Source organism: Rhinichthys klamathensis, unplaced genomic scaffold (assembly GCF_029890125.1).
Source record: "Rhinichthys klamathensis goyatoka isolate OS25496 unplaced genomic scaffold, OSU_Roscu_1.1 h1tg000209l_1, whole genome shotgun sequence".
NCBI lineage: Eukaryota > Metazoa > Chordata > Actinopteri > Cypriniformes > Leuciscidae > Rhinichthys > Rhinichthys klamathensis.
This window is the reverse complement of record NW_026606734.1, coordinates 508,206-522,500: the sequence shown is the minus strand read 5'-3', so window position 1 is coordinate 522,500 and position 14,295 is coordinate 508,206. Positions and strand designations below refer to the sequence as shown.

Genomic DNA, 14,295 nt, shown 5'->3' with positions numbered 1-14,295 from the left:
TAATCTTACACATTCTACATTGATTAAAAAAGAAAATCGAATGTGTTTTAATGGTAGTATATATTTTATCCAGAAATCAATTATTTATAATTCAGATGAGAATAATGTTACATTGTTAATTAATAATGTTAATTAAAATTAAGGAAAACAAATATATTGATCTGAAATATAGCAAATTAATTTTAAATTAATTCAGGTACAATTACCAAACATATCGCAAGGTCTTTTTGTCTTTTTATTAATTTAATTAATAAACTCATTATATAAAACTATTGTCAGTGCTCTACAAATAAACTGGTTCTATGCCTTTATTAATAAAACTTATTTAAAAAATACAATGCCTTCTGCATTTTTGTTTTGCTTTTCCCTCCACTGTACCGAAATCGTACCGAACCGTGATGCCTGAACCGAGGTATGAACCGAACCGTGACTCCTGTGTACCGTTCCACCCCTAATTTGGGCATCATATTATGACACCAAACGAAGGATTTCAACGTGTCTTCTCAAAAGCGAATGAAAAAGAAAAATTTCTCAGATGCAGAAATCGAAGTTTTATTATCAGAAGTTCATTCAAAACACCACATTTTATTTTCAAGCATACATAGTGGCGTATCAGGTCCTAAAGAAAAGCAAGCTTGGCAGCATTACAGAGCAGTTACTGGAGTTTCATCTGTTAATCAAACAGTCCCAGAAGTCAAAAGAAAAACCGTATGTAATTACTATATATAATATTTTTTCAAAATGCTGTGTAAATATGTACCCGATTAAGGTGAATTAAAATGCAGCCTTAGTTATTAATGAGCAAAACGTTCGGATGTTGAACTCACTATTTACGCGTGGCTGGGAGCAGAGTGTAGATTTCTTTCGTACCAACTAACATTTGGAAAAATACAAACATTTTAATGAATCCGAAAATTTACCCCAGAACCACTTTACACACGATTTACACAAAATTCGTTCTGCTCGTGTTTCATGAATGAGACCCAATGCATCTACCACAATGGGAAATAATATTAAAAGCAATCAGTTCACTCAGAAATGAAAGATCTGTCATCATCTCCTCACACTCAGTAGTTGCTCAAAAACACAAAAGGAGTTATCTAGCAGATTCTCCAAGCTTTGAATGAGTCTCGCGGCCTGAGGCCAAACACGGTTTTAAAGTGAACGACCTAAATTTCTGTCTTTTTGTCAGATGAATTCAGAAGACTTCTAATGTAGTGCACAAGTCGTACTGATGGTGATTTTATGGGTTTAAAAGAATTATTATTTCGTAATATTAGCAATTAACAGCACTGACACTATCAGATAAGAAGAATTATCGAATAACTGAATTGAGTTTTGAACAAAGTTCAGTTCAAACTAAATTTGAACCTTTCAACATTCACTGAGCTGAAGAATAACTCTATTGTCTTGTATAGAGCTGCTTTATAGCTGAATTTAATTTGTTTAATAATCTAAACAAAGTTTAAATTAATTTGCAACATCAAGACTATTATGGGAACTGAACTGAACTGAATTGAGCTGAATAATGACACTTTTCTTAATAATAATGACAATTTTCCTGTTTATGGTGATTTAATGGTTTAAAAAGGGTTAATTGATTAATATTTAGAATGAGTAATATAAGTAATTTAATTGCACTGACACTGTTCGATGAGAAGCAACATTTGAACTGAATTGAGTTTTGAACAAATTGAGTTTAACTTTGCAGCATTGAAACTGTTGTTGAAAAAGTATAAAGTGTTATATAAATAAATGACTTTTTTTCAAAGAATTTGGCATCTAAAATTGCTAGAAAATCGGCGCCATTTGTCTAACCAAGTCGTGTTGATAACACAAAAATTGAGCCACTAAAAAGTTTTAAAGTGGCCGTTCCATAGTAACGCAATGTTCAATTTCAAAATGGTTTTTGAGTGTTTGAATGATATCTCATTTATGACGATTTTTTGTGATGCTGTGTTGCTGTAGTAATAATCGCACAATGACGAATGATTAAACAAGAAACAAAAGTAAACCACATAAACGGACACCGAACAATGAACAGAAAGAACTGAGGGCTTAAATACACACAGGATAATCAACGAAACCAGAAACAGGTGCGCAACTTAATCAGTAACCATGGAAACCAACTAGCAACAAGAAGATGGGAACAATGAAAACGAAACTTGATCGTGACAATGAGGAAAAAAGTAAGGCAGTAAAAAAGCTCACGATCACGATATAGGCAATATATATTTTAGTTACAGTTATTAAATTATCGTTGACATCTGAGTATTAATGTCTACATGAGGCTGTTATGTAAGGTCATGTGCACAACTATTCCTGTGCGAATGGGGCTTAAGAAATACAAAACTTATTTATAATGATTTCTGTTCTCTGTGGGTTTGCAAAAATATCAAAGGGAGAGGCGAAACTTTCGGGCCTTTAATCGAAGGAGTCCTGTTTAGTGTCAATTCATCTTTCTTAACGGCTTATAAAAGTCTAAACAGGGCCCATTTTCCCACTGAAAATGGCATTTAAAAGGAGTTTGGAGTCAAAACTTTCAGCTGAAATCCATAGAAATGGAGATTTGTCTGCTTGTGAAAGCCGAAGCGTGTGCGAGAGAAGCCAGCGCAGCAGCGGTCGCATTAACAGCGGCTCACTGACTCATGCTATTCATCCGTCTGCTATTCCTGTAGCACACACATCCGCTGCCCTTTACTGACGGACATCGCTTTGTTTTACTAAAACTTAAACCTTTCGTACCGCGGTACACAAGCTTCTTCTTAGAAACCCTGCTGTTGTTCTAATGCTATACGCCCTTTTTTCTTTTATGAAATTCATTTTAAGGCATCATCGAAAGTTTGTTGCCTTTGATTTTTGCATAAAGTCTATTTTTTTCTAGTCTATACTGTATCGACAGCCCAAATTTTGCCTTGTTTCAGCCTAGGCTGTGTTTGGACGGCTATTAGACGTCTTTTAAACGCAAAATTGCTTGCTGGGTCTCAACAGCAAATCCACATGTGACCCTTGAGCACGAAACCAGGTCACATGTCACACTGGTATACTTGTGGCAATAGCAAAATATACATTGTATGGGGTCACAAATATCGATTTTTCTTTATGCCAAAAATCATTAGGATGTTAAGTAAAGATCATGTTCCATGAAGAATATTTTGTAAATTTCCTACCGTTAATATATAAAAAATATATATTTTTGTGAGTGAATGCAGCAAAAGCTGACATAAATGCACAAATTTAAAGGAGATTTTCTCAATGTTTAGATTTATTTGCACTCTCAGATTACAAGATTTTCAAATTGTTGTATTTCGGACAAATATTGTCCTATAATAACAAACCATACATCAATGGAAAGCTTATTTTATTCAACTTTCAGCTGATGTATAAATGGACCCTTGTGACTGGTTTTGAGATCCAGGGTCTCATATATAAAATAGCATGTATGTCATTTACAGGTCTATGCTATGGCAACCCGGTCACCCCAAATGCGTCTCTATAGCACACATTGTGTTTATCATGCAATTTATACGTGAACAATTTTTTACGTGCATATGATACGGATGGGTATCTTTAGTAGTGGTGTGGTACCGTATGTATTATACGTTTGGGTAGGATTAGTGGTGTGTATTACAAGTGTGTATCATATGCACGGGAAAACTGTGTATCATTTGAATGAATGAGGCATTTATATAGCGCTTTCATATGTACTACTGTACACCCAAAGCACTTTACAATCATATCAGAGAATCTCTCCTCAACATACGCACGTAAAAACTCATTTTTTTGGCGTATAAATTGCACGATAATTGCTTTAAAGGTGACCTATAATTCAAAATTGAATTTACCTTGGTATAGTCAAATAACAAGAGTTCAGTGCATGGACATGACATAGAGTGAATCTCAAACTGGACTGTTTTCGCGTTCTCATTTAATTCACGTTTATGAAAAACACCCCTGAAAAACGGTCGGTTCTCCACACAATACCGACTGTGACGCAATAGTCGGGATCATTAATATGTACGCCTCCAAATATTTGCATAATGCCAGCCCTCAATGCCAGGCGGAACTGCGCAGCCGAAGCATGGCAGTTGCTCAGTGTGGATGTACACATGAACACAAAAGTATTTTTTAGTTCCTTCATCTGAGCCTCTGAAGAAACAATGGGTTAATTTTATTTTCTCTGAAATTTCCAAACATTTCACCGACTGTTTCCTCAACTTGGCCAATACAGAGCTGGCCTCGGATCGAGCTACCAAGCAACACTTTCTGATGTTTCAAGTTTCAGACAGGTAATCTTTCTCTCAAAATCGTTCAAATACTGTTTATGCATCAGTAAGTCAAGCCAGTGACTAAAATATCAGCTTCACATCGTTTCTTTTAGTAGGATGAAAATAATCGTATTTAAAATTGTGAACAAATTATATACAGAAAGCGATCAAAGAACAATCTTTCCACACAGCGCGAGTTTATCTGACACTTGCCAAACTCGTTATGAAATCAATGACGCACGTTACACTGCACAACGAAGCTCTTACTGTGTTTACATCATCGTGTTTGCATTGGGAAAGCCTTAGAGAGAGTGCAGAAACTGCTTTGCAATGATTAGATCTTCATTCTCGCGATCAACACAGTCATCTGCTCAATGCTCATCACGGCAACATTTTATGTGATGGGAATAGATCTAAATACTTTAAAAACATCTCACGATTCGTTAATCTCGATAGCTGTTATAGTAAAAACGTATAATAGCGGTAGTAAAAGTATTCGGGAGAGACTTTCACATGTAATGCGTTGCTATTTCAAATGCAAGCATGTCAGCCAATCACAGCAGTGGCCGCGGTTACACTGAATCCCACAGCCAATCACAGCAGTGGCCGCGGTTACACTGAATCCCACAGCAGACACGCCCCTTCAAACAGTGTTCCAAATCAGAGGCTAAAAGCAGGCTAGGAAAAATGCCATTTATTTCTAAATTATGATTATTTTTTATCTAAAAAACATACTAACATTATAAGGGTAACCCAGGAAACATTATAAAATAATAAAAAAAAACATTCTAGGGCACCTTTAAAGGGATAGTTCACCCCAAAATGTAAACTCTGTCAGTAATTACTCTCCCTCATGTTGTTCAACCCCGTAAGACTTTCGTTCATCTTCTGAACACAAATTAAGATATTTCTGATTAATCTGAGCGCTGGATCACTCCTCCATAGGCTTCTAAGGGATTGAAACTTGCCGGCACATAAAGTTAAAGACATCGTTAAAATAGTCCGAGTGACGACAGTGGCTCAACCTTAAGTTTATCAAGCGACGAGAATACTTTCTGTGCGCAAAAAACAAACAAAAATAACGACTTTATTCAACTCTTCATGTCCTTCTCTGTGGGCCTCGAGTGAGTTCTCGTAGTGTAACAGCGCAGCGCTTCTGGGTCGTACAGTCGTTATATATAAAGTCGTTATTTTTGTTTGTTTTTTGCGCACAAAAAGTATTCTCATCGCTTGATAAACTTAAGGTTGAGCCGCTGTAGTCACTCGGACTATTTTAACGATGTCTTTAATAACTTTTCTGGGCCGGCAAGTTTTCAATCCCTTAGAAGCCTATGGAGGAGTGATCCAGCTCTCAGATTTAATCAGAAATATCTTAATTTGTGTTCTGAAGATGAAGGAAAGTCTTACGGGGTTGAACAACATGAGGGGAGAGTCATTACTGACAGAGTTTACATTTTGGGGTGAACTATCCCTTTAAGTCCCTATTATCTCTGTAAAGCCGCTTTGGAACAATCTACATTGTTAAAAGCGCTATATAGATAAAGATGACTTGACTGACTTGACGATAAACCCAATGCATGCGATAGACACTCTCCTGAGATCAGGCTGGACGATACACTCACTCTCTTGCTCTGGAAGTAGAACGGATCGATGTCCTCCAGAGGGACGCCCACCAGTCCAGAAGGAATGTCTCCAAAGATTCGCGGGAGCTGTTTCCCGGCCTCCAGGTCGGCCCGGGACTTGGGCGTCTCCACGTCTCCCAGGTCCTCCTTGTACTCCTTGGCATTGCGGGCCTCCTCCTCGACGATCCGCTGCTCGATGCCAGCCAGGGACTCGCGGGTGAACCGGTGAAGACTGTCAGGACCCGGTGGAAACAGTATGGCTGCCATCTTCTCATCCTGAGCCTCCTGTGCAAGTGCTTACTTCACCGCTGGAGGGACAGAGGAACGGGTTATTCGGATCCTTCTCAGGGACATTTCACTGAAGTATCAACTTTCTCTCACATTTTTATCCTAATTTCCAACTGAAGTGAAAAGCAAGCAAATATGATCATTTGGGCTTTTTGGCGAGAAACGAGAGCAATATTGAGCAATATGGCAAACATATCGGATAACATATTTATTTAATCAAAAATACTGTGAAAAATTATTACAATGTAAATCAGCTGTTTTCTATGTGAATATACAGTAAAGTGTAATTTATTCCTGTGATCAAAGCTGTATTTTCAGCATCATTACTCCAGTCTTCAGTGTCACATGATCCTTCAGAAATCACTCTAATATGAGGATCTGATGCTCAAGAAACATTTATGATTATTATCAGTGTTGGAAACACATCATATTTTTGTGGAAACTGTAATACATTTTATTTTTCAGGATTCTTTGAGAAATAGAAAGTTCAAAAGAACAGCATTTATTTGAAATAAATATTTTGCAACATTATAAATGTCTTTAATGTCAGGGTTTCTGTCACCTCTGTTTGGTTTATATCTGGTTTGGTGACAGAGCTCTGACATTCCCGGTTTGTCATGTGTTTGTGTTTAGTTTGGTTTGTTGTGAGCACATGGCTTGTCATGCATTTCCTTGTGCCATGTGCTCTCCTGTCTATTGTTTAGCCCCGCCCATCTTATCTCATTATTGATTGATATGTCCCACCTGCCTTCCCTCGTTACCCTCTTATGTTTGTTTCCCTATTTAGTCTCCCTGTGTTTGCAGTCCTGTGCTGGTTCATTGTCCAAGTTGTCCATGTTCCTGATCCTGCCTGTTATTGTTCTCGTTTTTCCCCACGAGGGAGTTTTGTTAGTAGTTTGTGTTTGTTTGTTACTTAACCCTCTGGGGTTGTTCGTTTAACAGTCAAACTTTGGGTGTTCGGGTCCAAATGGACCCAAAGGGCAGGATTCATATTCTTTTTTAAAAATCATTAAAAAAAATTTTTGCTTGTTTTTTATAAAAAAAATTATTTTCTTTTTTGTTGTTTTGAGATAATTTCAAAAATAAAAATGATTTATAATTAATATTAATGCAATAATTATGACCCATTTTTTCCCCATTGAATATAATAGAATTTTTTTTTTTTTTTTTTAAAGCTGTATTTTGTTTTAGAGTCAAGCCTAGGCCTCATGAAAGCAATTTTTGAAATGAGATGGATGCCATCTGGTGGACAAACTGAGCATTTTAAAAATTCAAAACCCATGTAATCTGAATTTATTAGTGTGTATGTGTATAAAGTGTGTTTGTGTGTGTGTGTGGATGTGTCTGTTTTGCACTCTTGATGTTTTATAGATTCACCCCTTCACCGTTGTGTGCTTTTTTTCTGGATCGTGGCTGATTTGTAGATTGTACGCACAAAAAAACTCTGTATTTTCACATTTTTGCCAATTTCCCATTAATTTCCTATGCGGGTCCATTTGGACCCGAAGGTCCTGAGTGTGACTATTTTTTTTACAACCACTTGTCTTAGACTATTCAAATCCTGTCCCCCATTTTTTTGGGTGTTCATATACCAAGTACCAACAAAGTCACCAAATTTCGGACTATTCCGATAAAGCTATGATTTAAAAAAAAAAATGTGTATTTAAATGCTTCGGGTCCATTTGGGCCAAAGGACCCCAGAGGGTTAATAAATATACCCATTTGTTTCTGCACTTGAGTCCTCGCATCTTGAATCTACCCATTCCGTGACATTTACTGTCACCTTTGATCAATTTAATGCATCCTTAATGAATAAAAAATGTCTAACGTACTTTTAAATGGTGTATCACTGTTTCCACAAAAATATGAACTGTTTTCAACATTGATAATAATCAGAAATGTTTCTTGAGCAGAAAATCAGCATATTAGAATTAAGCACAAACATTCTTTTCAGGAATTCAAAATCTTCACGCGTTTTGTTCTCAGAACGATCTTAACAAAACAAAAAAAGAACATTCTAAAGAAATGTTTTACAATGAATACAAAATATTCGTAGTTAGAAAAAAAACCAACCATCAAAAGACCAACTGTTCTCTGTTACTTCCTAAAAGAGTTTTTTTCGCTGCTGGTTTTTGTTTTTTCATGAAACATCAGAACCTCGTTTGGGTTTTGATCCGAACGTTTCGATACACACTCCTCTGTGTTTGACAGCTGGTCTGAGAACCGAACACACGAATATGACTGTGGCTCTCGAACGTGTCTGCAAATAAAAAGACACCATTATCCCGAGTGTAAATGTGACGAGTGTTTTAACGCAGATCGGGCCATCTGTTCCTGGACCGAGTGATCATCTGTCGTGTGCTCAAGCATGCGGTGTGGAGCGGGAGCACAATGGCAACATCTGCACGTTAAATCCCAGCTATGTTTGAGCTGAGACAAAGGCAGAGTTTCAACAAGTGGCTCCTTGAAAACCTGAATCAGATGTTTGGTCTAAACACTCAGCTCTCGCGGTTATCATCAGCGCTGAGACCAGGCGATGGAGGACGTGATGGAAGAGGTTTCACTGAACCACAGGAGATATATTTCATGAGTCGCAGTGCTATTGTACAATTATTTATAGTTTTATTTATATTTAGAATTAGCTTTTATTTCTATATTTTCTGTTCATTTTTATTTTTCTACATTTTTGATGCACTTTTGTTATTTGTATTCGCTTTTAAAAAAAAATTAGTTTGAAATTATTTTCTGTTTCAATTTTTTATCAAGTTTCAAGTTACTTTTTTATTTATTTGTATTACTATTTAGGTTAAATTATTTTCTATTTCAGGTTTTGCTTTAATCCTATTTCAGGTTTTTTATTTATTTCCAGTTATTAATTTTATATTCTTAGTTTATTTACATTTTTAGCTATTTTGTTATACACTTTTATCATTTTCATTCGTTTTTGTTGTTATAAATATTACCATTTAGTTTTACATTATTTTGTTTCAGTTTCAACTGATTTCCAGTTAATAATTTTAATGCTTCAACTTCAACTTATTTCAGCCAAGAAAACATGTCTACATTTTGTTTAGTTTATGGTTTTTTTTAATCTATTACTTATATACAGTATAAGTACTTATATAATAACCCTGGTGGGTAGGACTTTGTTTTTATGTTCCATAAAATAAAAATGTGCAAAAATACAAAGCAAGATTTGTCACAAACAGGTTTAGACAAGGAACAACTTGCATAGTTTAGTTCAATCCAGTATGGCATTTAGTTGTGTTCAATTAGCTTTTAGCATGTGCATCATGTATAATAAACAGCTTCAGTTAGCTGATAGTTTAAAGACTTGAGTGTGAAATCTTGATTTGGACCAGTAAGAAACCATATCAATCCCACTGAGAATCATTCATGATGAATGTTCTTGCACGACTGCGCCACCAACGAGGGGTTAACCAGATTTCCAGAAGTCGGTCCTCAGTCTGAGCACTGAGAATAACCCCAGTCTTTATTTCCATACCATTTCAGAAGCGCTTGGCCCGGAAGGAGCCACATTGTGTCCAGTGGAACCGAACAAAAACCCAAAATGCCGGAATTGTTTTCTCGCCTCGCAGCAGAATTTCTGACTGCGACTTTCCCTTAGAGAGAGAGAGAGAGAGAGAGAGAGAGAGAGAGAGAGACCCTGCAGCGTCATGCTTTAACAGCACCAGACGAACGTCTCAGGCTCGTTCTGTGGCCCTGAAACTCAGCTTTTGCACCCACACACATATTCAAATTGACAGATTATTCAGAGCAAGGTGGTGAGGTTCACTTTGTCTGAATTTTAATGATGCATTAGACAGATTACAGGCATTTTAATTTATTTACTGACAGTACATTCTTTAATATATATATATATATATACATATGCACACATATATATATATATATATATATATATATACACACATATATATATATATATATATATATATATATATATATATATATATATATATAATTTGAATGCAATGAGAATTTATCGTATGCCTTAAAATAGCTCCTATACAGGTATTTAATTAGGATAATTGAGCTCAAACACATTCGCTCACTAAATCCTGCGTTACAGTTGCATTGCCAAAACTCTATCCAATTGCCGAAATGTATTTTTTAAAACTGATTGAGCGAGTCTTTCATCTGTGACGGGAGCCGTTCTGCACCAAATTCACCAGCCAGAACACCTTCAACTTTCTGTCCCAGCACATTTAAATACTGTTCACCTGTTGATCATCCATTCAATGAAATCATTATCAACAAAATCCATCTTACCATTTATCAAAATCCATTTACACTGCAATTACAATTGCCTAAATAATGGTTTTGAGATTTACAGTAAATATAACTATATGAATATACTATAATAAATATATAAATATGAAATGTTGAAATCTTAACAAGTGAATCATAGAATCATTAATTTTACGTGTCAGAAGGTGCTTGTTTATGGTGCCATTTGGGAAAAGGCCTGACTTTATGAATGAGTCATTGAATCATTGACTCGCCCGATTTGTTCAATAACAGCGAATCATTCAAGAACGAAACACAGCGATGTGTGGCTGGGAGACGCAACTTTCTGCGATGGATGGAGGGATGGGTGGATGGATGGGTGGGTGGATGGATGGAGGGATGGGTGAAGGGATGGATGGAGGGATGGGTGGATGGATGGAGGGATGGATGGGTGGATGGATGGGTGGAGGGATGGATGGATGGATGGGATGGGTGAAGGGATGGATGGATGGAGGGATGGGTGGATGGATGGGTGGGTGGATGGATGGAGGGATGGGTGAAGGGATGGATGGAGGGATGGGTGGATGGATGGAGGGATGGGTGGAGGGATGGATGGAGGGATGGGTCGATGGATGGAGGGATGGATGGGTGGATGGATGGGTGGAGGGATGGATGGATGGATGGGATGGGTGAAGGGATGGATGGATGGAGGGATGGGTGGATGGATGGGTGGGTGGATGGATGGGTGGGTGGATGGATGGAGGGATGGGTGAAGGGATGGATGGATGGAGGGATGGGTGGATGGATGGGTGGGTGGATGGATGGGTGGATAGATGGATGGAGGGATGGATGGATGGATGGATGGGTGGATGGATGGGTGGGTGGATGGATGGAGGGATGGGTGAAGGGATGGATGGAGGGATGGGTGGATGGATGGAGGGATGGATGGGTGGATGGATGGGTGGAGGGATGGATGGATGGATGGGATGGGTGAAGGGATGGATGGATGGAGGGATGGGTGGATGGATGGGTGGGTGGATGGATGGAGGGATGGGTGAAGGGATGGATGGAGGGATGGGTGGATGGATGGAGGGATGGGTGGAGGGATGGATGGAGGGATGGGTCGATGGATGGAGGGATGGATGGGTGGATGGATGGGTGGAGGGATGGATGGATGGATGGGATGGGTGAAGGGATGGATGGATGGAGGGATGGGTGGATGGATGGGTGGGTGGATGGATGGAGGGATGGGTGAAGGGATGGATGGAGGGATGGGTGGATGGATGGGTCGATGGATGGAGGGATGGATGGGTGGATGGGTGGAGGGATGGATGGATGGATGGATGGGTGGATGGATGGATGGGATGGGTGAAGGGATGGATGGATGGAGGGATGGGTGGATGGATGGGTGGAGGGATGGATGGAGGGATGGGTGGATAGATGGATGGATGGGTGGATGGAGGGATGGGTGGAGGGATGGAGGGATGGGTGGATGGATGGAGGGATGGGTGGAGGGATGGGTGGGTGGAGGGAGGGAGGGATGGATGGATGGATGGGGGGAGGGATGGATGGGTGGATGGATGGATGGGTGGAGGGATGGATGGATGGATGGATGGAGGGTGGGTGGAGGGATGGATGGATGGGTGGGTGGAGGGATGGATGGGTGGAGGGAGGGATGGATGGATGGATGGGTGGATGGGTGGATGGATGGATGGATGGATGGATGGATGGAGGGATGGTGGATGGATGGATGGATGGATGGATGGGTGGATGGATGGGTGGATGGAGGGATGGGTGGAGGGATGGATGGATGGGTGGATGGGTGGATGGATGGATGGGTTTATGGATGGAGGGATGGAGGGATGGTGGATGGATGGATGGATGGATGGATGGGTGGATGGATGGATGGGTGGATGGATGGATGGGTGGAGGGATGGATGGATGCATGGATGGGTGGATGGATGGATGGATGGGTGGAGGGATGGATGGATGGATGGATGCATGGATGGATGGATGGATGGATGGAGGGATGGTGGATGGATGGTGGATGGGTGGAGGGAGGGATGGATGGATGGAGGGATGGTGGATGGATGGATGGGTGGATGGATGGATGGATGGATGGGTGGATGGATGGATGGATGGATGGATGGGTGGATGGAGGGATGGATGGATGGGTGGATGGATGGGTGGATGGATGGGTAGATGGATGGATGGGTGGATGGATGGATGGATGGATGGATGGATGGATGGGTGGATGGATGGGTGGAGGGATGGATGGATGCATGGATGGGTGGATGGATGGATGGATGGGTGGAGGGATGGATGGATGGATGCATGGATGGATGGATGGATGGAGGGATGGTGGATGGATGGTGGATGGGTGGAGGGAGGGATGGATGGATGGATGGAGGGATGGATGGATGGGTGGATGGATGGATGGATGGATGGGTGGATGGATGGAGGGATGGATGGATGGGTGGATGGATGGGTGGATGGATGGATGGATGGATGGGTGAATGGATGGGTAGATGGATGGATGGGTGGATGGATGGATGGATGGATGGATGGATGATGGGTGGATGGATGGATGGGTGGATGATGGATGGGTGGATGGATGGATGGATGGATGGATGGATGGGTGGATGGATGGGTGGATGGATGGATGGATGGATGGGTGGATGGATGGATGGGTGGATGGATGGATGGATGGAGGGATGGATGGATGGGTGGATGGATGGATGGATGGATGGAGGGATGGATGGATGGGTGGATGGGTGTGCTGAGATTCGGGGTCACCTCAGGACGCTGTGGGGGCGAGTGCCGAAACACACGTCTGATGCGGACGAAGGAGAGCAGCTTGTCACTGAATCACGGCTGTGTGTTTTAATGTCTCTGCCCATTCCAGGCCAGAGCGCCGCCGTGATGCACACACACACACACACGCAACCAAACAAGAGAACATCAATGAGTGAGGATGAGCGGTGTCAGCCGTGTGTGTGCATATTACCATCACACAGTATGTGGTGCGATTATTACAATTACATTTATGTATAAGAACAGTTGTCAGCTGCAGCACTGGATATATGTGAAGGTGTTCAAATGCATTAAGTTACACACCAAATTTGCAGAGCAGAGCAAAAGCATTCATTGAAAATTAAGAGGACAGATTTTTCTAATAATCTGCACCGATGAATTGAGCAGATAAAAGGTACATTTACACAACAAAGTTGAACTAAAACGGAAAAGTTTTTCCTTTGCATTTTTTAAAACTACAAACGAAAATGTTTTTTTTTTTCTTTACAGACGACAACTGCATTTTGCTGCCGGCCAGTAGATGGCGATGTCACCCCTGTAGACTGAACACGTAATACGCATGACCTCACTGTTTTCACTAATTTGAGATTTAGTTTAGTTTACACGGAGACGATAACGGTGTCGTTTTCAAAAACTTGCACTTTAAAACATGTTTTCAAAAGTTTGCGTTTTCAGGCTCCTAAAACACCGTTGTCGTGTAAATGAACGGCTAAATCGAATAAAAAGTTTTTCGAATAAAAACTTACTTTATTTCAGTTAGTTGCCACAGCAACATTTATAATTCTCATTAGATGAAAAGTTAAAATTACTAAAACTAAAAATAATCTGAAACTGAAATGAAAGATAAATAGATGAAATCGCAAAGTTATAAATAAACTCGTTTTAAACTCAACTTTTTATCTCACAATAAAAAAAAATCTCATAATCGCGAGAAATAAAATCAGAATTGTGTGTGTGGGGTGGGGGGGGGGGGGGGGGGGGTTATCGCAATTATATTTTTAATTGTTTTATTCTGTGGCAGAAACAAGCTTCATAAAATAAAACTTTTTAAA

At 39.9% G+C, this 14,295-nt stretch overlaps 1 protein-coding gene across 1 annotated transcript in view; it reads right to left on the bottom strand.

Moving 5' to 3' along the window:
- Positions 1-14,295, bottom strand: part of scn5lab (sodium channel, voltage gated, type V-like, alpha b) — a 186,570-nt gene that overhangs the window by 146,606 nt on the left and 25,669 nt on the right. Inside the window, exon 2 of the mRNA XM_056263626.1 lies at positions 5,891-6,198. Coding sequence (XP_056119601.1) covers positions 5,891-6,157 — 267 coding nt within the window. The 5' untranslated portion in view covers positions 6,158-6,198. The remainder of the gene's footprint in view (positions 1-5,890; positions 6,199-14,295) is intronic.